Genomic DNA, 23,968 nt, shown 5'->3' with positions numbered 1-23,968 from the left:
CTTCACAGATTAATATTGAGCACTTATTGTATGCTTGGCACTGTTCTGGGTGCCTGGTGAATGCTGAGAAAGGAAGAACCAAGAGCAGCAAGAGAGAATCACAGGGAGGGTTGGGTCCTATTATCCAGCATAGTCACAGAGGGCTTACCTGAGGAGATGGCCTTCAGAATGAGACGGAGATAGCCACGTGGAGAATGCCAGGTCAGGTGCTCTGGGCAGCGGGGAACAGCTTGCATGAAAGAAGGCCCCAACATACCTAAAGCACACGCACAGCTTCTAGTCACCAAATGCTCCCCGCAGGCCTCCTGTGCCCCCCCCCCAACCCCATGCTCAGCAGAGGGGCGACCGAGGTGGATACGGCCTGTCCTGGCCCCCTTAGTGCTGGGACCGTGGGGGTTGGGGGGGGCAGCAAATAAACAAAGGAGCACCACGGAGATAGCTGAGGGAGGCCTCCTCGGAGGACACTTTGGAGCTGGCTTTTAAAGCTCAGGGTCCTGTCCTCTTGAGGAAGGGCATTCCAGGCAGAAGGCACAGCAGGGACAAAGGCTGGGAGGCGTAGCTCTGTCCCCACCTGGGGTTGCGGCGGGCCAGGTTGCCCGGAAGGGGTGTTGTGCTGAGGCCCCCGTCCCATTTCCAGACATACTGGGCTCTTTAGTGCCCAGCCCCGTTTCTCTCCAGCAGGAAGTGTAGACGGCAGCCTCCTTGACCTCCTGTGGCGGGCCTTTAGTTTCAGGCAGGGGCTGGGGTTTTCGGGGTAGGCAGGGGCCCAGGGGCTGCCAGAAGCCCTTCTCAGGATCTTCTCTTTCTGTCTCAGGGCAGATGAAGTCGGCCTGATCATGACCAACTTGGAGAAAGCTAATCAGGTGAGAAGATGTATGCTAACACTCACTCTGCCTAGGGTTGGGGGCTCGGGCTGGGGTGGGGGAGGGACTGAACCCAGTTGATATCTGTTGATATCAGTGCCGTGTGCCATGCTGAGTGCTAGGGCCAGGAGGTGCCCGGACCCTGAGCTCCCAGAGGGAGGAGGAAAGGATGCTGACGGGACACTCAGAAATAGGGTGACGAGAAAGCAGCAGCGGGGAGGGACGCCTGACCCAGACTCAAGGGTCAGAGACATCATGGAGAAAGGCCGTGATGCTGAGATCTGATGAACAAATTGAAAACGGATGCCCGGATAGCATTCCGGGCCAGGGAACAGCCTGGGCGAAGGCCAGGAGGCCACCTACAGAGAACAGCGGTGCCTTCCCTGGTGGCTGTACAGGAGGCCTCTCCAACGGGAGGAAGGCGGCAGAGCAGTGACTGGTGAGCCTAGAGTGCAGGCCTAGCTGGGACATGGGTCTCTCTCAAGCAGACCAAGTGAGGAACCGTATTCCCCAGAGCCTGTGGTGGTGACAGGGGACAAACCCCTGCTGCTTCTTTCCCTCCCTCCCCACCACCAGGTCTCCTGCAGCCTTCTCCCTTGACCCCAGCCCCACCAGCCAAGCGCTGGGCAGACCCCAAACTTCATTGGGTTCCCCATCTTCTAGTCCGAGCCCAGGTCCTGGAAAGTCTGTGAGACTCTGCGAGTCCCCGTTTTCACATATGTGAATGAGGTCCCGCACCCTGCCTTCTCCTGGCCTCAGACCTGTTGCCGTCTGGTGGGCAAAGCTGGCAAGAGCCTGAAATGTAACCATGGGCTCCGGTCTACAGTCTCTACCCGCACCCGGCTCCCGGCAAACCCAGCAGCCAGGGTCATGGCCAAGCAGTGTGACAGCAAGTGGGTCACATTGGTCACAAGTGGGTCATTGCTCTGGAGGAACACACTTAGAAGTCCAGGAGCCGTTCTCTGGAGGAAGGGCATTCCGGGTAGAAGGCACCACAGGAGCAAAGGCCCAGAGGCATGGCTGTGCGGGCATAAGGGCAGGACCCTCCCACCTGCAGAGAAACGTAGAAAGCGGTAGCATTTTCAGGGCCATTTTTTGAATACATAATCCATTTACATAGTTCAAAGCACAGAAAAGTTCATACCTGGGGAGCTCCCATCTCCTTCCCCAACTCAGCTTGCCAGTTCCCCTCCCTTTGGCAGCCAGCCTCTCTGGTTTCTAGGGTCTCCTTGTAGAGCTCCATCCACAAGCTCATGAATATGGATTTTTTACCCCTTTTAAAAGAAAAAACTATAACATACTGTACCCACCCTCCTGAACCTTCTTTTTTCCACGTGTGTATCTTAGAACTTGTTCCATGTCTGTATAGAAATAGTTTATTCATGGCCGTTCGTATTGCCCTACAGGGCCGCACTGCCACGTAACCGGGCGGGGTGGGGGGCATTCTGTGAAGGGGCAGAGAGGAACTATGCCCAACTCTGTAGGTCTCTGTCACAGCTAATCCGCTTTCCCGTACGTGAAAGCATAGACTGTATGCGAGCGAATGGATGTGGCTGTGTTCCAGAAAAACCTGGTACACAAACCAGGCATCGGCTGCAGTTTGTCCGCCCGTGGTCTAACCAGTCCCTGACTGGTGAAGACCATGGTATTTCCAGCCACATACCATCATCGTCAGTCCCGCGGGGAACACCCTGGCACAGACACTATTTCAGACCTGCATGAACCAATAAATAGGATAAATTCTGAGAAGTGGAACTACTGGGCGGAGGATCTGTGCATTTTTATCTGACAGATGTGACCAAACTGCTCAGTTTACCCTCCCTGCAGCTAGTTGAAGAGAGGGCCTGTTCCCCTGCAGCCTCGCTAGTACTGTGTGTCAACCAACTTTTGGATCTTCACCAGTTTAATAGGCTTGAGGAAAGAGATCTTAGAGCAGTTTGAACAGGAAACAATTTTTTTAATGTTCATCTTCTCTGAGTATAAAAGTAAAACCTCATTATAGAAAGTATGGAGAAGAAAATAAATGTCATCGTATGACGGTTTCTTTAATCTGTGTTAAGACTATCCAAAATGTGAACAAGAGGATTCTGGAGCAGAGCAGATCAGTATTGCTATTTACATAGTAAATAGTATTTACTATTATTACTGTTTACATAGTAATAACCCGGCCAGTTTGCCCCAGCTCTTTCCCCTGGGGGTGACAATCAGTCATCGTCCTGCAAGCACCAGATTTCTTACTGGGGACAAGGAACCCCCAGACGTGAATCCAGGTGGTTATTATTGGAGAGGGAACTCTTTGAGAGGGAGAAAACTAGCTCCCTAGTGTCCTAACAGACAGAAGGGCAAGGATCCTAGATTTTTAGCAAATATTTCTCTCCATGGGGTAGATAAGACTTATAACTTTCTAGTAGCTATAAACCCAGCTTTCCAACCCAGGGTTTGTGTCCATGGCCGGGGTCTCCTCCCGCTTTGAAATGTAAACACATATCTTCAGAGAGGAACATCTGCCGTTCTCACCAGCAGATGTCAGAAACTGACTTCTGGGCTTGTCATTTAGCCCCATCCTGTTTTAGTCAGATTTGCTTGGGAAGCCCCAGCTGTGCAGAAACATCAAAGTATTTCTCTATACCCGTACACCCAAAACCTTTCCCAAAACAAAGCTTACTTGAGCCATTTCTGGAACAAGGCAGGATACTAGTAAGTGAACAAATCAATTTAAAAAATTAATTAACGAAAATTAATTAATTAATTAACAAAATGTGAACGTGGATGTGTGTGGGTCTCCGTATGTGTGTGGTAGGTGTGGCATCTTGATTGCCAACATCACACGAAAGTTAACTATAATCGTTATGACCTGTGTCACCAGCTGAGGATAAAAATTTCAGTCATAGCTTTTTTCATTAAGTTAACCAACTATTGATACCTGAAATACCTAATGAGTTGTAATTTACCAGATCACTTACTTTGCAAAACAAATCGATGAGGTGGTTCTTTTTATCATCCCCATTTTATAAAGAGGGAAACAGGCTGGGCAGATGACATCTCCTCCCCAAGGTCACACAACCAGGGAATGACAGAGTACAAATTTCTCTCAAAAGCCACAAGGCTACATTGTGAACATTTGGAGGCTTCCTTCCAGGCTTTTTTCTTAGAAATTTTTGAGGAGTTAAGTTCTACCATAGACCGAGTTTGGTAAGCCGGCATCCCAATTTAGATGTATTTCATTGCCCGCATTTCACAAGAGGAAAACTGAGACCCAGGGAGAGGAAGCGACTTGCCCAGGGGCCTGCCGCAGCTCATGGGCTGGGAAACACTCTGCAGACACTCCATCCAGGTGGCACTAGGTGCCAGGGGAGCTGGAGACAAACACCAGTCCTCCTCAGGTGTGCCGGGCGACGGCAGAAGGCCAGGGTGGGATCCAGTGTGACCCTGCTCCCCTCTTAACCACATTCGCCTCCACTCTCCTCCCCCAGCGAGCTGAGGCTGCCCAGCGGGAGGTAGAAAGTCTTCGGGAACAACTCGCCTCTGTTAACAGCTCTATCCGCCTGGCCTGCTGCTCCCCCCAGGGACCCAGTGGGGTAAGGATGATACGGGAGCCAGAGGGAAAGGTTGGGAAAAGCCATGTTGGTGAGTATGAATATGTGGATGACATTTTGTGGATCAGTCATGTACCTCTGTGTGAAATTAGGCACATGAAAGTGTGTGGATACAGTGGGCATAGCATCTTAATAACATCAGTGTATTGTTAACTATAATTAATATGACTTGCTTCACCAGCTAAAGGTCAAAATACAGCCACAGGTCTTTGCAAGCTCAAGCTTCCATGTGTGATTAATAGGAAGTCCAGCATCTTCTTTTGGAGGCTCTCCTTTACCCCAAATTGTCCAAGAATGCCAGCAACTTACTCGGGCCAAAGAGGACCATTTCCATGGCCAGATGCCTGGCAAGACTGGGTGGGAGGGAGGGTAAGTTTGAGCTCTTGAGCAGAGGTGCAGTTCTGGTAGCTGCCACCAGGTGTCGCCATTGACCACTGGTTCTCAAGTCCTACCAAACCGCAGTAGGACCACTTAACCAAGATCTGAGGTAAACAGTCCTATCAGCCAGTTGGGTCCCAGAACATGCCAGTGTGATTCCAGTAGGCTTTCCCAAACAGCCACATGCTACAAAGCACCAGTCTTTAGTCATCAATCCTGAGGTTCCTGTGTTAAGCCAGCTTAGCGCACCTTTCTCTTTCCTCATGGTTGGGCCGCCTGGGGTCCTGGGGTCAGAGGGATTTCAGTCAGAGTCACCCCAACCGACCCCTCTGTCCTGTGTTAAGAGTCTTCATCGCAGAGCACCTGGCTGTCAGTAGAGCATGCAACTTGATCACACAGTCATGAATTCAAGGCCCACATTGGGTGTGGAGCCTACTTTAAAAAAAAAAAAAGTCGCCATTGCTCCTCTCCCAGGAAGCCTTAGGTTCCTTAGTCAGCTGGTCCACCTTCTTTCCAGATCTCTGCATACCAAGGGATTCGATTCCCAACTCCTTACATCAACAGGCCTGCTCCAGGGTGATTTGCTGCCTCCCCGCACACACCTGAAGTGGCCAGCATAGGTTTCACTCCACCGGACTCCCCAAAACACTGACCACTGTGCCCGTATTGGTCTTTCTGTTTTAGTGTCGGACTGTGTCTCCCCTGACGTGTGTCACCATGAATGTGTATATCTGTATATGGCCTTTGGGCAGATAACTGTATCCTTAATCTAACTCTGCCTCAGTTTCCTCACCTGAAAAGTAAGACCTACCTTATAGGGCTGTTGAGCGGATTACATGTAAAGTACCTAAAATGGTTCTTGGCTTATAGCCTGAGGTGGTTTTGCCCACATCGCATGTGATCTCTCAGCACACACATGATCTGTGTGTCACAGTGACCTGTCCATGTGCACACATCTCTTTGGTGCCCAGGTATTTCTGTGTATCTGCGTGTCAGCACAAGTACTCCCGCAGGTACATGTATCAGGGTGTGCTGTATGTGTGTCTGTGTCCCAGGAGGCAGTGTGTGTAGACGTCAGTGTGCCTGGATATCTGCACAACACAACGAGCGAGCGTGAGAGAGACCAAGAGCAAGAGGGCTCCTGGGGTCGCCTTAGACGGAATTTACCGATGGTTCTTAATTAACCCCCGTGGAACCCGGCAAATGCCTGTGCTAATCAGCCACGGGGAATTTTGCTGGTTTGGGGGGTAAGTTTTTCTGAGCACCACAGTGGCGCTCGATGCTAATTAATTTAATGTGTTAATGGCATCCGCTTCCTATTTTAATTGGCATTTATCTCCCTGGAAGAATAGCCGGTATTGGTAGTGGTAGGCTGTGTTTTCTGCTCCATTTTTTTGTTTTTTGTTTTTTGTAAGGCTTCTTAGATTCATTTGCAGCTGCTTAGGACAAGCCCGACTTCAGGTCCTCTCAAACATAAACTTCTTCTTCATCCAGGACAAAGGGACCATCTCCTAAAACCTAGAGAAGCCATGGGGCTTGGGGCTAGGGGCTAATTAGGAAGAGAAAGGAACCACCGCTCACATGGCCTGTGGCTGTGGGGTCTCAGGTATAATCCTGAGGGGTCTGCCTGGAATGAGTGGAAACCCCTCCCTGGGATAGGACCTGTGCCTGATTTAGAAACCTAAACCTTGATCTTGATGTTCTCTCTGCCGGGAACACCCAATCCCCACCCTTTCCTCACTAGACTACTTCCCTTTTTTTGGTCCTTTCATAACAGAGGTTTTATTGAAATATAATATGTGTAAGGACACATGTGCATATCCTAAGTGTACAGCATGTTGAATTTTTCAGAGATGCCATAACCAGCATCCAGATGAGCAGGTAGAATGTCCCCAGCCCTCAGAATGCCCCCCTGGGGTCCCCATCCGGGACCTACTCCCCAAGGGAGCCACTCTCCTCTTAACCGCACAGCTGGGCTTTGCCTGCTTTTGTATCTGGTCAGAGTCAGATCCCGCACACACGCTTTGCGGTCTGGCTCTTTTCCCTTCATATTCTGAGAGCCTAGTCCGTGCTGTGTTAGTAGTTGTGGATTATCCGTTTTCAGAGCTGTAGCGTTCTCTATGGTGTGGGCGTGCCCCAACCCGATCCTCCCTTCTCACTGGAGGGCATCTGGTGGCCAGAGGAGGGTTTCCAGCTTGGGGCTGTCAGAGAGGGCTGCTACGACCGTTAGCTTGGTGTTCACATGTGTGCCTTGTGCGTGGTTCCTGCTTCCCCCCGACATATGCACCAGGCAGAAGTGCGCATATCCACCCTTAGCGGACGCTGCCAAGCAGCTTTTCAAGTCACTAACTTGTTCTAGAACTTCTGCACAGTTTATACACATCTGCCTCCAGAAAATCTTCCCTACCCACTCTCCTCCCGCACCCCAGGTTGAATACTAGAGGGAAGGCATCGGGGCTGGTAGAACTGGCCTGAGCAAAGGCTCAGAGACAGGAGGAGGAAAGCCAGAGCCTGGAAAGAGGGGCTGAGTCACTCCGGGGAGCACAGCACCAGGGGTGGGGGAGGATGCCATGGATGGATTTCCCCTTTTGTCTGGGGTTCGGGGGTGGGGAAGCCAGCCCTCCAGCCCCCTGCCCCACACCTCTTAGCCCCTCAAAGCCCCACTTTTTCTTCAGGATAAGGTGAACTTCGCGCTGTGCTCGGGCCCCCGGCTTGAAGCAGCGCTGGCCTCCAAGGATCGGGAGATCCTGCGGCTGCTGAAGGACGTGCAGCACCTCCAGAACTCTCTGCAGGAACTGGAGGAGACCTCGGCCAACCAGATCGCGGACCTGGAGCGGCAGCTCACGGCTAAGTCCGAGGCCATAGAAGTAGGTCTTGGGAGAGGTGTGCAGACAGGAGACGGGCGGGGCAGAAGGATGTGGGCCAGCCTGAATCCATCTTTGCTTTCTCCTCTAGAAGCTGGAAGAGAAGCTCCAGGCGCAGTCTGACTATGAAGAAATTAAAACAGAACTGAGGTACCATGGGGAGTGGGACCCCACCACCCCCAGCCCTCTTCCTGGGTGAGGAGGGACCCTGGACATAGTTCATGATCTTCCCTTCCTCCCACCACACCCCACTTGGTGATACCCCTGTCCCTCCCCCAGGGCAGCCTGGGTCTCCGAACTGAACCACACTTGGCTCTTTGCCCTCCAGAGCCACCTACCCGAGAACTTGCAAGGCGGCTCATGGCCCGTGCGGGAACTGGCGGAATGGTGCTTGCACCGGATGAGCTCAGGCCGGCCCGCGGGGCTTGGTTAGGGTAGCACCCCTCCAACTCTCACTGGAGCCGGCTCACAGCCTGAGCCGTGGTTGACCCGGGCGCAGTGTTCCGTGGGGTCTCCGGGGTGGGGCCGCTGTTCTGAGTCAGGGAAGAGGAGCGAGAGGAAGTACCTCTCAGACCTCCCCCTCAAGCCCCGCAAACTTGACTGGCCTCGGACTCTCTGCGCTTTCTCTGGCAGCATCCTGAAAGCCATGAAGCTGGCCTCCAGCACCTGCAGCCTCCCGCAGGTGAGCTTTCCGCCACTGTCGCCGCAGTGCAGGCTGCCCTCGGGCCTTCTGCCACCCGTGCCTTCTCAGCCCGGCTTCTTGTCTCCTCAGGGCATGGCCAAGCCCGAAGACTCATTGCTCATGGCAAAGGAGGCCTTCTTCCCCACGCAGAAATTCCTTCTGGAAAAGCCGGGTCTTCTGGCCAGCCCTGGTAGGGGAGACGGGATGCTCTTGGGGCCGAGGGACTATGATAGGGACTATGATAGGGGCTGCCTCTGGCCTTCTCTGGGCTCACACACCACTGCCTCCTGTGTGGGCAGGAGAGAGATGGAGGAAAGGGGTGCACACTGGATGGGCAGCTACTGTGTGGTGGTGCTGAGCTGGGGGTTCCCCCGGGCGAAGCCAGCTGGCAGCGCCCCCAACCCCGAGTGTCACACACACCTACCCCACGTAGCTCACTCAGGCCCTCCCAAGAACCCTCCACAAAAGGCTCCATTCATCTCCGAGTCTCGATGAGCGGCAGGAAGAGGTCACAGGGCACGAGCAGGGTGTTCCCATCGTAAACCCCGCAGACATTGCTCTCTCCCCAAATCACCTTCGCTGCTCGGGCCTCCTCCCCACGCAGTGGCTCCATGACCTCTGGGGCCCCGGCCAAGGCTCTCTGTGCTGCCTCTGTGTCCTCATCTGTGAAATGGGGACAATAACACATCTACTCCGTGGGTGCTACTCACCTGTGTAATGCGAGCACGGGGGACGTGTAGGAAGAGGAGGGCATCAGGGTGGCCGGGCACCGGGAGTGCGCATCCTGCCGCGGCGGGCTTTGGTCCCAGCGCACCACCCGGGGGCCAGGGGCTGGCCCAGAACAAGTGCTCAGTGCATGTTAATGTAGGAGGGAAGGGTCCCCGGGACTGGCATGTGGGCCAGGCCTGCACAGATGGGGATTTGAGGGTCAGAAAAGGAGCTCCTAGTGCTGCTGGACGCCCAAAGCACTTCTCTCCCTTCCCCCCCTGCCCTCTCCCCCGCTCCTCTCCCCGAACTGCTCTCTCATGTATGTGTCTCTCTGCCTCCCACCTCCTGTCTCTTTGTCCCTCTTTCTCTTTCTGCCTCTCATTCTGTCTCTGCCTCTGTCTGTGTCTCCCTGGTTTCTTGTTTGCCTGGTGTATGCCTGGTTTCTTGTTTCTCTCTGCCTCTCTGTTTCCCTGTGTCCATTTCTCTGGTATCTTTCTCACTCTCTGTCACTCTCAATATCTCTCTCCCTGTCTCTCTCTCTCTCTATCTCTCCTTTCTTCCTCCATCTGTCCGTCTCTCTCGACGTTATAGAAGAGGACCCTTCGGAGGACGATTCCATCAAGGACTCTCTGGGCACGGAGCAGTCCTACCCATCCCCTCCGCAGCTCCCTCCACCACCAGGGCCCGAAGACCCCCTATCCCCCAGCCCTGGGCAGCCCCTGCTGGGTCCTAGCCTGGGCCCCGATGGCCCAAGGACTTTCTCACTGTCCCCCTTCCCCAGCTTGGCCTCTGGGGACAGACTGGCAGGGGACGCACTGCTGTCCAAGCACATGATGCCCCCAGCCACCTTCAAGGGGGAGGCAGGCGGCCTGCTGGTGTTCCCCCCGGCCTTCTATGGCGCCAAGCCCCCCACGGCCCCTGCCACCCCCGCTCCTGGCCCCGAGCCGCCTGGGGCCCCCGAGCCAGTGGACGGGGGTGGGAGCAGCACAGCCGGGGCGGGGGCCGGAGCCGAGGAGGAGCAGCTGGACACGGCGGAGATCGCGTTCCAGGTGAAGGAGCAGCTGCTGAAACACAACATCGGGCAGCGGGTCTTCGGCCACTATGTGCTGGGGCTGTCACAGGGCTCAGTCAGCGAGATCCTGGCCCGGCCCAAGCCCTGGCGCAAGCTCACGGTGAAGGGCAAGGAGCCCTTCATCAAGATGAAGCAGTTCCTGTCAGATGAGCAGAACGTGCTGGCTCTGAGGACCATCCAGGTGCGGCAGCGAGGTGAGGGCCCGTCCCAGGGCACAGGGGCTGAGGGCACAGGCTCCGGCCTCAGAGCTGGACTCTGCCACCTCCCAGCTCTACTGCTCTGTGCCTCAGTTTCCCCTTCTATAGAACAAGGAAATATATCCTCTCTCCCTTCTTCCTGGGACCTGTGGCTACCCCTTGCTCCCCACTTGGCCCTAGTGGGACAACTCAGACTGATCATGGTGGGAGAAGGCTGGGCCAGGGGCTGCCCTGGCAGGTAGGTACTTCCTGAGGACCTCTAAGCCTCAGCTCACCCATCCGTGAAATGGCCCGGGTTCCTGCCAATCTTGCCAGACTTGACTTTGAGGGTATCCCATGTGAATGGCCTAAGGTTTGACCTCCCAAACACACCTGAGTTTGAGTTCCAGCTCTGCCATTCACGCACTAGGTTACCTGGGACAGCTGACTTTAGTTTCTGTGCCTCAGTTTCCCCATCCATCTCCATCTGTCAGGCACCTCTGAGGGTTAGATGAGTAGAAATCATTCAGCACGGCCCCAAAACCTAGTACCTGCTTGAGAACTGTTAGCTGTGGTGGCCATCGTTGTTGTCACCATTATGATTGGTATTATTATTATTATTGTTGTCACCATTATGATTGGTATTATTATTATTATTATTGTTGTCACCACTATGATTGGTACTATTAATATTAGTTCAAGCCAAAATCATTTGTAGATCCAGCCTGTCACACAGACTGGCCAAGTGGTGGTCTTGCCACACACACTCGAGGTCTGGCCCTGGAGCCCCTGAGGGAGGAAGGGACCCACCCTTCCCCCTGCCCAGCTCCAGGAACTGACCCACAGCAGGCAGGTCCCCACGACAGATGCCCCCTTGCCTCCCCCAGGCAGTATCACCCCAAGAATCCGTACACCAGAGACAGGCTCGGATGACGCCATCAAGAGCATCCTGGAACAGGCCAAGAAGGAGATCGAGTCCCAGAAGGGGGGTGAGTGTCACTGCCGCAGGCGAGGCCTGAGGCCTCCAGGACCTGCCCTGAGCAGGAGGTGAGCCCTTGTCCGCCTTCATCCACCACATCGGGAATTCCAAGCAGGTCAGAACCTCCTCGCCAACCAGCCTGCAGCCATGTGAGGCCTGGAAGGCACCGGGTCCCTGTTAGTGTGGAAGCCACTAGCCGTGTGTGACTATATCCACTCAAATTACTGGAAATTAACTAAAATTACAGCTTCAGTTTTCTGCACAGTGACGAGTGGCAGCCGTATGGGACAGCCAAGCTACTGCCAACACCCCGGTCTGGATTGTCCTGGTGTCTTCGACTTTGAAGAGACACAGTGATCCGTAATCACACAGGAACTCAGTCAAAAGTCACAGGTCCGCAGTCAGCCTCACGGGGCAGCAGGGCTGTGTTCCTTCTGGAGGCTCCAGAGGAGAATCCATTTCCTTACCTTTTCCGGCTTCTAGAGGCGCCCACAGTCCTTCCCCTGTGGCCCCTCCTGCATCCTCAAGGCCAGCAGCATAGCAGTTTCTGCTCTCTCTCCCATCTTCCTGCTTCCCTCTCACAAGCACCCCTGTGATGATGTGTGGCCGGCCCGTGTAGCCCAGGATCATCTCCCATCTCAAGATCCTTTACTCGATCCCGTCTGCAGAATCCCCTTTGACATGTGAAGTAGCATAGTCTGGGTCCAGGGACAGGGATACCATTGGGACACCATTATTCAGCCAAACAGAGTGTACTTTCTCCAGCAGCCCCTCAAACACAGGGTCCCCCAGGGCTCCCCCCACCAGGCCCTCTGACTTTGCTACCCTTCCTAGATGAGTTCGTCCATTCCTGGAAGTTCCACCAACACCCAAAACACCCCCTCTCCAGGCCACACCTCTCGAGAGTTCCAGAGCCCTACACCAATTGCTAGCTGGACATATCCACCAGAGTCCCCCACTGGCATCTAAGACTCAGCATGTCTGAGATGGAACTTACTGTCTTCCCTTGCCCCTCACTCACTCCCCATACCCACCAGCTCAAGGCTGGGAGCCTGTCACAGAAGGTGCCTGGCGCCCAGGTGGGTGAGCGGCCGTCCTTGACTGCCATCACTTGCTGGAGCTGTCCCGCTAGCCTCTTCACTGGTCTTACCAATGATATTCTAGGTCCCAGCGTAGCCCATTCTCCACAGAGGCCAGAGGGATCTTTCTAGAGCAGACAAATGGTCATGTCACTACTCCCCTTTCCACAGCTCCCCATTCCCCAAAGATAAAAATGCCAACTCCTCGACAAGGCCCCAGACCCTAAGGTCTTGACTTCTCCTGACTCCCTATACCTCTCGAACGAGTTGCTTATAGCCACATCCACTCTCGTGCTGTTCCCTGTGCACCTAATGCCATCCTCACCCCTGGCCAACTCCTGCTTAACAGTTCAACTCAGAAGTCACCTAGTCCAGGAAACACCCCACCCCCATCCAGATGGATTGGATACTGACCCTCCTTGGATTCCCCATAGTCACCTACATTGCTTGATTCAGTGCAACCAGAGTGGCCAGGCTGCAAATTTTGGCTCTGCTGTTTATTAGCTGTGTGACCTTGGGCAAGTTTCTTAGCCTCTCTCTGCCTCAATTTTCTCATATTTAAAATGGGCACAATATCAGTACTCCTTTCTTAAGGTTGTATAAGGTCAAATGAAATCAGTCCTGCCAAGCACTCAGCCTGGGGGCCTGGCATGTAGAGGGTGCCCCTGAAAATGTAGCTATCATTACAGGTAATGTTACATTTTTGTCTCTGTTGTTACATTTGTTCAAGTTACAAATACCTCTGCTGATACGTCTGTGCCTCCTACCCATCTGTCAGAGGGCTTTTTGCAGCAGGGGGCGGGCGGAGTGCCCTCCCCTGCACCCAGCACCGCTGTATTGCTGCTGACTTTGAACCTGATGCTGGCTTTCACGTTCCCACTTTGTGGTGTCTGCTGCCCCTTGGTGGCAAATCGGAGCAAACTGTCCCGCTTCCCCAGCGTCTGAATGTGGCTGGGAGCCAAGTGTTCAGCAAGGGCCCGTCCTCCTGCCGGGTCCCTGGGAGGAACGGAGGAGCCCGCCCCAGGGCCCTACACTGCCCCCCCCCAAATAATCCTCTGAGGCCCTGCTGTGTACAGATGAATTCTTTCTTGAGCTCCTGTGCAAGAGAGGCAGTCATTCTGTAAACATTGGCTAAGCATCTCCTGCATGCTGGACACGAGGTACAGCTGCAGACAGGACACAGCACTGGAGTGTAAAGAACCATGAGAAACAGATTCATCAAACTCTCCCACTAAATAAACGGGACAGCTGAGAGCAGAGAGGAGGAGACATGCTTGCAGAGACCAAGGGAGAACCCAGGTCTCCTGACCCCTGTACAGTGAGTGCACTCCCACAGGCGGTGGTGGGGTGTCAGGAAGAAGACAGCAGAGAAATCAAAAAGGCAACATCAGCGGGCGCCTGGGTAGCTCAATTGGTTAAGCGTCCGACTCTTGATTTTGGGCTCAGCTCATGATCTCAGAGTAGTGAGATGGAGCCTGCTTGAAATATCTCTCCCTCTGCCCCTCCCCGCCCATGCACAGTCTCTGTCTCTAAAAACTAGTAATAATAAGACAAAAATATTGGGCAACATCACAGCAGAGTGGGCCAGCCAGGGGGGTTTCCATTCAGGGTCTCTGAAGAGGTAGCAAGAGACATAAACATCCGGGTGTTTGCTCCACACCCTTGACAAGAGTGGATGCTATGTAGAGAGCAACCAGCAGCCCCCCAGGGAGGACGTGAGCATGCTGACTGCTAACTCGAGAGCTCCACTCTCGGAATTGAAGAACTACCCAGGATGGGGGCAGAGATTTATATTTAAGCTGTTCCTTTATCGGTGTTCACAACAGTGACCAACTAGAAACAGCGTAAGTGTCCAGCAGTGGGGGATCAGGTAAACACAGCAGAGAATATCCCTTCAAGTGGCAGAGGCAGCCGTGAGACATAGGACTTTGAGTCATGAGAAAAAAATGCTCGTGTTGATACTAAGTGGGGACGCGCCAGGCTTGCAATCCCACATCAAGCATGATCTCCCGTGTGTGAGATTAGAAAGCGGAGCAGAAGGCAATACATGAGGCTATTCTGTGTGATTGCCTGTGGCAGAGAGATTAACTTCATTTAACCACTTTGTTGCAGTATCTTCACAGTATCTCCAAAGCATGCTTTGACTGATGCTGTGAACACCTTTGCTTGTCAAGCCTTGCCCTGACCGTGGGCCTCTGGCCACCCTGTGTCATCCTCCCGACAGGTGATTCCAAGAACGCGACAGCCCCACTCAGCATCACCAACGGCACAGCCCCCGCCAGCACGTCGGAAGATGCCATCAAGAACATTCTGGAGCAAGCACGCCGCGAGATGCAGGCACAACAGCAGGCGCTGCTGGAGATGGAGGCCGGGCCCCGGGGCCGCTCGGTCCCTCCCTCACCTCCAGAGCGGCCCTCGCTGGCTGCTGTGAGCCAGAATGGGGCCCCAACCTACGTCAAGCAGGAGGACAGCAGTGGCGGTGGTGGCGGGGGAACCAGCAGTAGTGCCACACAGACGTCCCTCACGGTCCTGTCCCCCGCGGCCTTCGTCCAGAGCATCATCCGGAAGGTCAAGTCGGAGATCGGAGATGCTGGCTACTTTGACCACCACTGGGCCTCGGACCGCGGCCTGCTCAGCCGCCCCTATGCCTCCGTCTCGCCCTCCCTGTCCTCCTCCTCCTCCAGCTACTCTGGACAGCCCAATGGGAGGGCCTGGCCCCGTGGGGATGAGGCCCCCGCAGCCCCTGAGGACGAGTCGGCGGGGGGCGAGGAGGAGCCCCCCAGGATGGGCGAGCTGAAGTCTGAAGGGGGCGTCCCCGAGGCAGGCAGCGGTGGGCGGCTGGCCTACTACCCCGCGTACGTGCCCCGCACACTGAAGCCCACCGTGCCGCCCCTGACCCCCGAGCAGTACGAGCTTTACATGTACCGGGAGGTGGACACCCTGGAGCTGACGCGCCAGGTCAAGGAGAAGCTAGCCAAGAACGGAATCTGCCAGAGGATCTTTGGGGAGAAGGTGAAGACAGTGGGGCCCACCCCCAAGGAGCTCAGGGGGCCATGGGGCCCATGGGACCTGGGGAGGGAGGACCGCCTGAGGACCCAGCCCCCAGCGCTTGTGGTCTGGAAAGAGAGGTTGTGTGTATGAATAGGAACAAGGCAAACGCAGGATTCGAACCCAGGTCTGCATGACCCAGACCCTTTTTCCTGCATCCACCTGTCTCTGGGTCCTGTGGGAAGAGAGCCATAGGCAGGACTGACATTCAGTCCTGTGGTTGTTCAAGCAGTGAAATGTTTCTATCTGGTTAGGGATAGCTACTTACCTCCCGTCTTCCAGAACCCTCCATCCCTCCCAATGATCTGACCACTAAAGAGTTAAGGCTCAGCCCAGCAAAGGGTGCCCTGCAGTGCCAGTGGTTAAGTAGTTTTTTTTTTTTTTTTTTTTTAAAGATTCCATTTATTTATTTGACAGAGAGAAATCACAAGTAGATAGAGAGGCAGGCAGAGAGAGAGAGAGGGAAGCAGGCTCCCTGCTGAGCAGAGAGCCCGATGCGGGACTCGATCCCAGGACCCTGAGATCATGACCTGAGCCGAAGGCAGCGGCTTAACCCACTGAGCCACCCAGGCGCCCGGTTAAGTAGTTTTTAATAGCACCTCTGCCCACAGCAGAGGAGCAGGCAAAGGGTCAGGTGAGTTGAGAGATAGGAGTGACCTAAGTGGAAGGCACAGGAGGACTTCCTGGAGGAGGAGGCATTTGCGGGCTCTTAAAGTCAGGAAGGATTCTTACATGCAGGGATATCTGGAAGGGCACTGCCGATGGGGGGCGTGGCCCAGGCCCACGGCAGGCACCTAGGAGATGAAGAACAATCAAGGCAGCCCTGGTCTCCCAGAGAATCAGAGTGAACAGTGGTCTCTACAGAGGGAGGGAGGGGAGGCCCGGGGATGGCCCAGGAGCCTGCCTCCCTACCCTTCCTGCCCCACCCATCCCCAGGTGCTGGGCCTGTCCCAGGGCAGTGTGAGCGACATGCTGTCCCGGCCGAAGCCCTGGAGCAAGCTGACACAGAAGGGGCGAGAGCCCTTCATCCGCATGCAGCTGTGGCTCTCGGACCAGCTCGGCCAAGCCGTCAGCCAGCAGCCCAGCGCCTCCCAGGGTGAGTGTGGTCGGGGCCCTCTCGCAGGATGCTGCCTGCCCCCCAGAGCTGCCATTCCCAGCGGCCATTACTTCTCTCTGGAAGACAGCAGTGCCATCCTTCCTCCAACCAGAGGAATGCCCTCTGTTGGTGGTTTAGACTCTACGCCTAGAGCAAGTGGAGGGAATACTTAGCGTGTGGAGCTGGGGCCGCGCCCTCCCATCCCCTGACCAGAATCACCGATTGACCTCTTTTTCCCAGCAAGGCAACACGCAGCCTCAGAAACCTTAGCACAGAAATTTGGGCTGTTACCCGTCCATTCGTGATGCACAGGCAGGGTGGGGTCTGAACGTTGCCCGGGTGAGGAAACTGAGGCTCAGAGAGTTGCCCAATGTCACAGAGCAGAAATGGCAGCATGGAGTCCGGGGAGGGACTCTAGGAAGCCCACACTCCCTCCCTTGCAACGCCCAGTGGGCAGGTCAGTTGGAGTCCGGATGAAGTGCAGAGGTCAACAAGAAACATGATGTCAGACAACAAAGCATCCCAGGGGATGGTGTTTATTGCAGAAGTTCAGGCCCACAAGACAAGACAGCACACTGTTGCCGCATTGGCTACAAACCTGTGCGTTAAAATGTCAAAAAGAAGGACTCCTGACTGATTCCATCAGTAGAGCCTGTGACTCTTAATCTCAGGGTCATGAGTTCAAGCCCCATGTTAGGCATAGAGCTTACTGGGGGGGAAAAAAAAGTCAAAAAGAGCCACCACTCTCCAGCCTGGGAAGAGGGGTTCCGTGGGGGAGGAGAGGCTCTGGCTGTCTCTGTGGCTTTTTGTCTTTAAAAGAAACAGGGAGATTTGAAGCAAAAAAGGGCGTATTAACATCTATTAAGGGCATGGACCTGAGGAAGGGAAGGGGGATTGATGTTTTTTTTTCAGCATATTTCTATACTTTGAAATACTTTATATTTAAAATTTTTGATTGAAAAACCCTGTTCCATGAGGCAGTTGTGAGGACTGATGTTGCCGTTCTAATGACGGCTGCCGTTGGTCACACCCAAGGCTGGGCACTTGCAGTAGCTGCTTCTTTAATCCTCACATCAGTCTTCACTGGAGGAATTATTTGTCATTCCCACCGTCCAGAAGAAGAAACGGACAGTCTGAGTAGTGCAGGGATGTGCCCAAGGTCACTGGCCAGTTAGTGGTAGAGCCAGGATCAGAACGCAAGACTTTCAGCCATTAGGGTCCCTAGGAGCGCCTACCCCAGAGCCCATAGCTGTGAAAGAGTTCTCATCCCTGTGTCATGTTGTGTTGTGTTGTAATTAATCTGTTCATTGTTGTAAAACTCACATCACGTAAAATTTACCATTTGAACCGCTTCAAAAGTGTACAATTCAGTGGCATGTAGTGCATTCAAAACTTTGTGCAACCCCCAGCTCTCCAGCACCCCAGGACATTCTTAGCCCCCCAAAAGGAACCCTGTGTGCATTAATCAGTCGTGCCCACCCAGCCCTGCCCCAGGCCCGGGAACCACCAGCCTGCTTCCTGTCGGTGTGGATTTGCCTCTGCTGGCCGTTCAGATCAATGGAACTGTTATGCTGTGCAGCCTTTTGTGTCTGGCTTCTTTCACCGAACATCATGTTCTCCAAGCTCATCCCTGTTGTAACCTGTCTCAGTACTTCCTGATTGTGGCCGAATAATATTTCCATATGTGGCTAGGCCGCCCTTTGGCTACTGTGAATAATGCTGCTCTGAACTTCACGTACCTGTTTTGAATACCTGTTTTTGATTCCTTTGGATACATACCTCAGAGGGGAATTGCTAGGTCGGGTGATAATTCTGTAACTTACTGAGGACCTTCCAGACTTACTGAGGTGTCCCATAGTGACTGCACCATTTTACACCCCAGGCAGCAGTGTGGGGGAGGGGTCCTATTTCTTTCCATCCTCTCCAACGCCAGCCATTCTCCGTGTTTGACTGAAGCCGTCCCTGTGGGTCTGAGTGGGCATCTCGTTGCAGTTCTGGTTTGCGTTTGCCCAGTGTCAGATTGTTTGGGTTTTTCAAAACGTCTTTGTTGTGTAAGGATAGGGTTAGGCTAAGATAGTCAAGAGTGGTGTTCCTGGTGGAAGAAACAGCACAAGCAGAGGCTAGGGAAAAGGATCCTTCACAGATTAGGAAAGGAGTGAGGTCCGGTGAGCATGGACACCTTGTCCCCCACCCCTCTCTCCCACAGACCGGGAAGCCAGGGCCCATGTTCATGGAGGCAGAGATGTGAGCACTGGCTGCTGGCTCGGTGGGGCGTGGCTGATCCAACCAAGGCCCCCACAGCCACCAGCTGTCCACAGCCTAGAGGCAGGAGAGGATCCATTGCCCACAAGGTCCCGCCTAGTCTAGCCACGGGGTTGGGTATGGACCTGTTCCAGCCATAACATCCATGGCCCGGGAGTCGGGGGTGAGCCTGATGCCAGGGGAGGCTTCCAAACTTCCAAAGCATGGCCTCCCCGACACCGGCTGCCCGCCAACAGAACCTGGTTCAGTGATGGGCTCTTCAGCACTGCCCACGGTGGTCAACATGGGCACTGCAGCTACTTGTGTCTGCGGCTTGCTTCTCAGAATGCTCTAGCTCCCCCAGAGTGGTCTCCCCCGCCCTCCGGAGTCTCCCCTATGGTCATTGTCGTTTCTCTCCCCCTCCCTTGTCTTTCTCATGTGTCTCTTTGTCCCAATCTCTCCCCACCCCAGCCCCTTCTTTCCCTGTCCCTCTCTCCCACTCTGTGCCTGTCCCTCCCCCATGTCCCCCTGTCTCTCCATCTCTCTCCTTCCATCTCTCCCTCACTGTCTCTCTCCATCACGACCACTGTCCTGTTTGCCCAGGACACTGGACTTTCTATACTGCAACCAGCACAGTCCTGGGCTGGGGCTTGAGCAAGGGTGTTGGACAGGGATGTTGGTGGGGCACAGCTGGGACAGCAGGGTAACACCTGTTTGCCTAGGACACTGGACTTTCTATACTGCAACCAGCACAGTCCTGGGCAAACAGGTGTTACCCTGCTGTCCCAGCTGTGCCCCACCAACATCCCTGTCCAACACCCTTGCTCAAGCCCCAGCCCGCCTGACTGTTGATGTTCAACCCCTGCCCCTTATGATTAGTGTGTTCCTCCTGATAGCGTTGATTTCTGAATCTTTCAATAATTTTATTAGAAGTGGTCCTTGGAATCTGGAGTCAGAAAAGGCTGGCGTTCCGCCTGGAGGCCGGCTGATTTCAGGCTTATCATCGGGGTCTCCCTCCGTCACATCCCACTCCCTCTCCAGTTGGAAATCTGGCCCTTTAGGAGGGGGTGCAGGTGTTCCAAGAGGCAGATGCCTTTGGAGACCCCCGATTCTCCTCCAGCTGAGCCCAGCTCCTCTTCCATACCCGTGATAGATGGACTCTTAACACAGCCTCTTGCTTTCCCAGGCTGGCCCTTCCCCACCAGCTCTGTATCTCTGCTGGTGACAGTGACGGGGGGACACATCATCTCCAGCACCACACAGAGGCCACCTGGATGACCAGAATCAGCCTGATTCGGGGCCGGGGAACAGCAGTGTCTTCATGATGCCCAGTGTGGGGCCCATGGGGCTGCGATGCCACTGCGATGCCACTGCTCGGAACTTTAAGGGTTCACCTTGCACCTTGCGAGGGAACACAGGGGTCCTGTTTCAAAATTTATTTATTTTATTTATTCACTCAGCAGACCTGCCCAGTGGCTTCTTCCTCCCCACCCTCTAAAACTCACCCATGACTAATGTGTGTTCCCGGCCTGCCAGGGACTTATAGTGGACGAGAAGACAGTGTCAGATATAAGCAAATCTCAGCTTGCCACTAGTCCCTGTGTGACCTTGGACACATTGCCTAACTGCCCTGAGCCTCAGTTTCCTCCTCTACAAAATGGGGTGACATGGTAGCTACCTCCTAGAGATGCTGTGAAGGTCACTTGAGATCACATAGCATTATGCAGGGCATGTCATAAGTACCCAATAAAAGGAAGTTTTACTAATTATCATCATCATCATCGCTGTCATCAGGTAGGGGTGAGATCTGGCACAAGAAGGAAATTACAGTGAAGTGTAACAATGTAGTCAAGGTGCTATTAAACCTTTTAAGTGTACCTCAGAGAAGGGGTGTTTGGGACTGGGTCTTGAAGGATGCATAGGAGGTCAAGGGTAAGGAGAAGACCTTCAGGATGGCAAAGTCATAGGGGCATAGAAGAACCTGGGAGTTTTGGGGCGGGCGGTGGTGGGTGGGTGATTGGGGCTGTGAGAGTAGCTCCAGGTCTGTGCGGTGGGTCCTCAAAGAGAGCCCAGAGCCTTAAACTCTAGAACAGGGAGAACGCGTTTCTCGTGCAAAGGTCAATAAGGAGCCGTTTCAGATTCTGGAACACAGTAATTCACCTGCTCTCCACAGGGAAGGAAGAACCCAGCCAGAGCAGAAGCTCAGAATATTCTTTCTAGAATCAAAGCCACTGCAGGACGGTTGTGAGACACTTTTCACTTTCTAGGCATCATACATGTTTATACTTAGTGAATTTCTGGCTGGCCGCAGCCAAATGTCTTGAAGAAGAGGTACCTGTTTCTAAATTGCTGGAAGGTGCCATGTGGACCAGCACTGGGATTCCTCGAACCTCCACCTTGGTCCCCACCCCTTTAAGGGCATCAGCTCAGTCCTCTCCCCTACTCCCGGGATAGACGGGAGGCTCAGTTCATGCCCGAAAGCCCAGTGGGTGACTGACTGCTCAGGTGGTGGCCTCTTGATGGCCCCGAGGAGGGCTGCTGTAGGCATAGTGCCACGTGCTCCGTGGTGCCATGTAACAGATTCGGGGGCTGGGGGGTTGGCAAGGTCGTCCCACCCAACGGGTCTACCAAATGGCTTTTGCCAAATGAAAACTGTGGCTTATGAACACAATTTTTAAATATGCCAGCGTACCATGGACATCTTTTCTTTTTCTTTTTTCAGCTTTATTAAGATACATTTGACATAGTAACATTGTATAAGTTTAAAGTATACAATGTGATGGTTTTTTGTGTTTGGTTTTTTTTTTAAGATTTTATTTGTTGGGGCGCCTAGGTGGCTCAGTGGGTTAAGCTGCTGCCTTCGGCTCAGGTCATGATCTCAGGGTCCTGGGATCGAGTCCCACATCGGGCTCTCTGTTCGGCAGGGAGCCTGCTTCCCTCTCTCTCTCTCTCTCTGCCTGCCTCTCCATCTACTTCTGATCTCTCTCTATCAAATAAATAAATAAAATCTTTAAAAAAAAAGAGAGAGATTTTATTTGTTTATTTGACAGAGAGAGAGACAGCAAGAGGGGAACACAAACAGGGGGAGGGGGAAAGGGAGAAGCAGGCTTCCTGAGGAGCAGGGAGCCTGTTATGGGATTCGATCCCGGGACTCTGGAATCATGACCTGAGCTGAAGGCAGATGCTTAATGACTGAGCCACCCGGGTGCCCATAAAATGTGATGGTTTGATAGGCATATATATTGCAAATATTTACCACAGTAAGATTAGCTAATGCATCCTTCACCTCACATAATTACCATTTTGTTGTTCTGTCGGGAAGAGTGAAGTTCTCCTATAGCCAAGTGTCAAGTGTATAATGCCCAATTGGTCCCCACAGCCACCACACTGCATATTAGATCCCCAGAACGGACTCTTACTCTGTGGACAGCTTTTCATTACATCCTCTTTCATTGCTCTGAGAATCACCATATTTTATTCCGTTAATCTCTGTCAGTTGGGCTTATAAAGGGTTCCCAACTTACTTTTTGGAACTTTTCATTTTTGAAGTAATTTCTAATTAATTGACAAGTTGAAACAATAGGACCACGGATTCCCTGTACCCCCCACACAGACTCATCAGTTGCTAATTTTGCCACGTCTGTGCCCTTTCGCTCCTGACCATTGGAGAGGTTAGTTCACTTCGTGTCCCTTTATCCCTAAATACTTCAACAAAGCATTGCCCAAGAACGAGAAAGCTGACAATGGTATGATACCATTGATGTAGCCCACTAGCTATGTTCAGGTTTCTTTGGTTGTCCCAATAACAACCTTTATATCATTTTTTTAAGTAAACTCTGTGCCCAACTTCGGGCTTGAACTCACAACCCCCAGATCAAGGGTCACGTGCTCCACAGGCTGAGCCGGCCAGGCACCCGCCCCATCCTTTATATAATGTTGTTTCTCCCTGTCCAGGATCAGAGTCAGGAACACTTGTATTTTGTAGTCCTGTCTCTTTAGTCTCCCAATTGGAACAGTCTTCGGCCTCTGTTTGTTTTCCAGTTTTAACATTTCTGAATTATTCTACAAACTGTCTCAGTCCGGCTTTGTCGGTTGCCTCCGTGTGATTAGGTTCAGGCCACATTCAGAGCAGGACTGTCACAGAGGTGACACTGTGTCCTTCTCACTCCATTGCATCAGGAGGCACTAACTGTTGATTTGTCCTTCGATTGGTGATGTTACCTTTGGTCCTTTGGTTAAGGGGATGTCTGCCAAGTAGCTGTGCTGGAAAGTTACAGTCTTTCCCTTTGTAATTAATAAGTATCTTACAGGGAGATACTTTGAGACCATGTAAATACCCTACTCTTCATCAGCCTCTCGTCTGCTAGTTTCTGCATCCAGGACGGTTGCCCACATTGGCTCCAGCACACAAACACCCAAACCCTGTGTGTCTGTTCCAAATGGCAGTAACTGCCTTCTCTGTCTCTCTGTGGCCCACAGCCAGTCCCACGGAACCGAGGTCCTCGCCATCGCCGCCCCCTAGCCCCACAGAGCCGGAGAGGAGCTCCCAGGAGCCCTTGATCCTGGCACTGGAGGGCAGCAAGGAGAACCAGCAGCCGGAGGGACGCTCCAGCTCCTCGCTGGGGGGGAAGATGTACTCGGGCAGCCAGACCACGGGGGGCATCCAGGAGATTGTGGCCATGTCCCCTGAGCTGGACACATACTCCATCACCAAGAGAGTCAAAGAGGTCCTCACGGACAACAACCTAGGTACAGGGTGGTGGGAATCAGGGATGCTGCCCTCGTCCCCAGGTTGGCTCTTACTTGCCTTAAGCTGAGTGCCCACAATGAGATCCTGGGGTCCGGGGTCCAGCCTGCAGGAGCCCATCAGCCCACAGGTCTCCAGGATCCTCTCGAAGGCATCTGACTCTGACCCTAGAGTAGGACAGAGCGGGGTGAGTACGGGTCTGATGTGACCGGAAATCCTCAGCCCATAGTGATAGTGACACTCTAGCACAGTCCTGACCCAGTGCCGAGCCCCTTACCCTCAGGGGACACAGAGGAGAACCCTGTTCTAGAACTCTTTCACTCTATGGATCACGAACTCCTCTGAGTCTCCACTACGGGTCGTGCCCCTGTCCCAGAGAGATGCACACAAAACCCAGATTCTTCACTATAATTTCTATTAGAAAATTAAGACATGTTCT

General features: G+C 53.5%; 1 protein-coding gene across 11 annotated transcripts in view; it reads left to right on the top strand.

The window, feature by feature from the left end:
• The window catches only part of CUX2 (cut like homeobox 2), a 325,643-nt gene that overhangs the window by 292,479 nt on the left and 9,196 nt on the right, over positions 1 to 23,968 (top strand). For all 11 annotated transcript variants that reach the window (XM_082698270.1, XM_082698265.1, XM_082698269.1 and 8 more), the window contains 11 exons: positions 815 to 863; positions 4,337 to 4,441; positions 7,513 to 7,704; positions 7,793 to 7,851; positions 8,335 to 8,383; positions 8,474 to 8,573; positions 9,683 to 10,357; positions 11,227 to 11,328; positions 14,622 to 15,409; positions 16,382 to 16,541; positions 23,262 to 23,531. In XM_082698270.1, the coding sequence (XP_082554396.1) occupies positions 815 to 863; positions 4,337 to 4,441; positions 7,513 to 7,704; positions 7,793 to 7,851; positions 8,335 to 8,383; positions 8,474 to 8,573; positions 9,683 to 10,357; positions 11,227 to 11,328; positions 14,622 to 15,409; positions 16,382 to 16,541; positions 23,262 to 23,531 (2,549 nt within the window). The remainder of the gene's footprint in view (positions 1 to 814; positions 864 to 4,336; positions 4,442 to 7,512; positions 7,705 to 7,792; positions 7,852 to 8,334; positions 8,384 to 8,473; positions 8,574 to 9,682; positions 10,358 to 11,226; positions 11,329 to 14,621; positions 15,410 to 16,381; positions 16,542 to 23,261; positions 23,532 to 23,968) is intronic.

This window comes from Mustela nivalis (assembly GCF_964662115.1).
Source record: "Mustela nivalis genome assembly, chromosome: 14".
NCBI classification, from domain to species: Eukaryota; Metazoa; Chordata; class Mammalia; order Carnivora; family Mustelidae; genus Mustela; species Mustela nivalis.
Note: the sequence above shows the minus strand (reverse complement) of the source record. Positions and strands in the feature narration are given on the sequence as shown.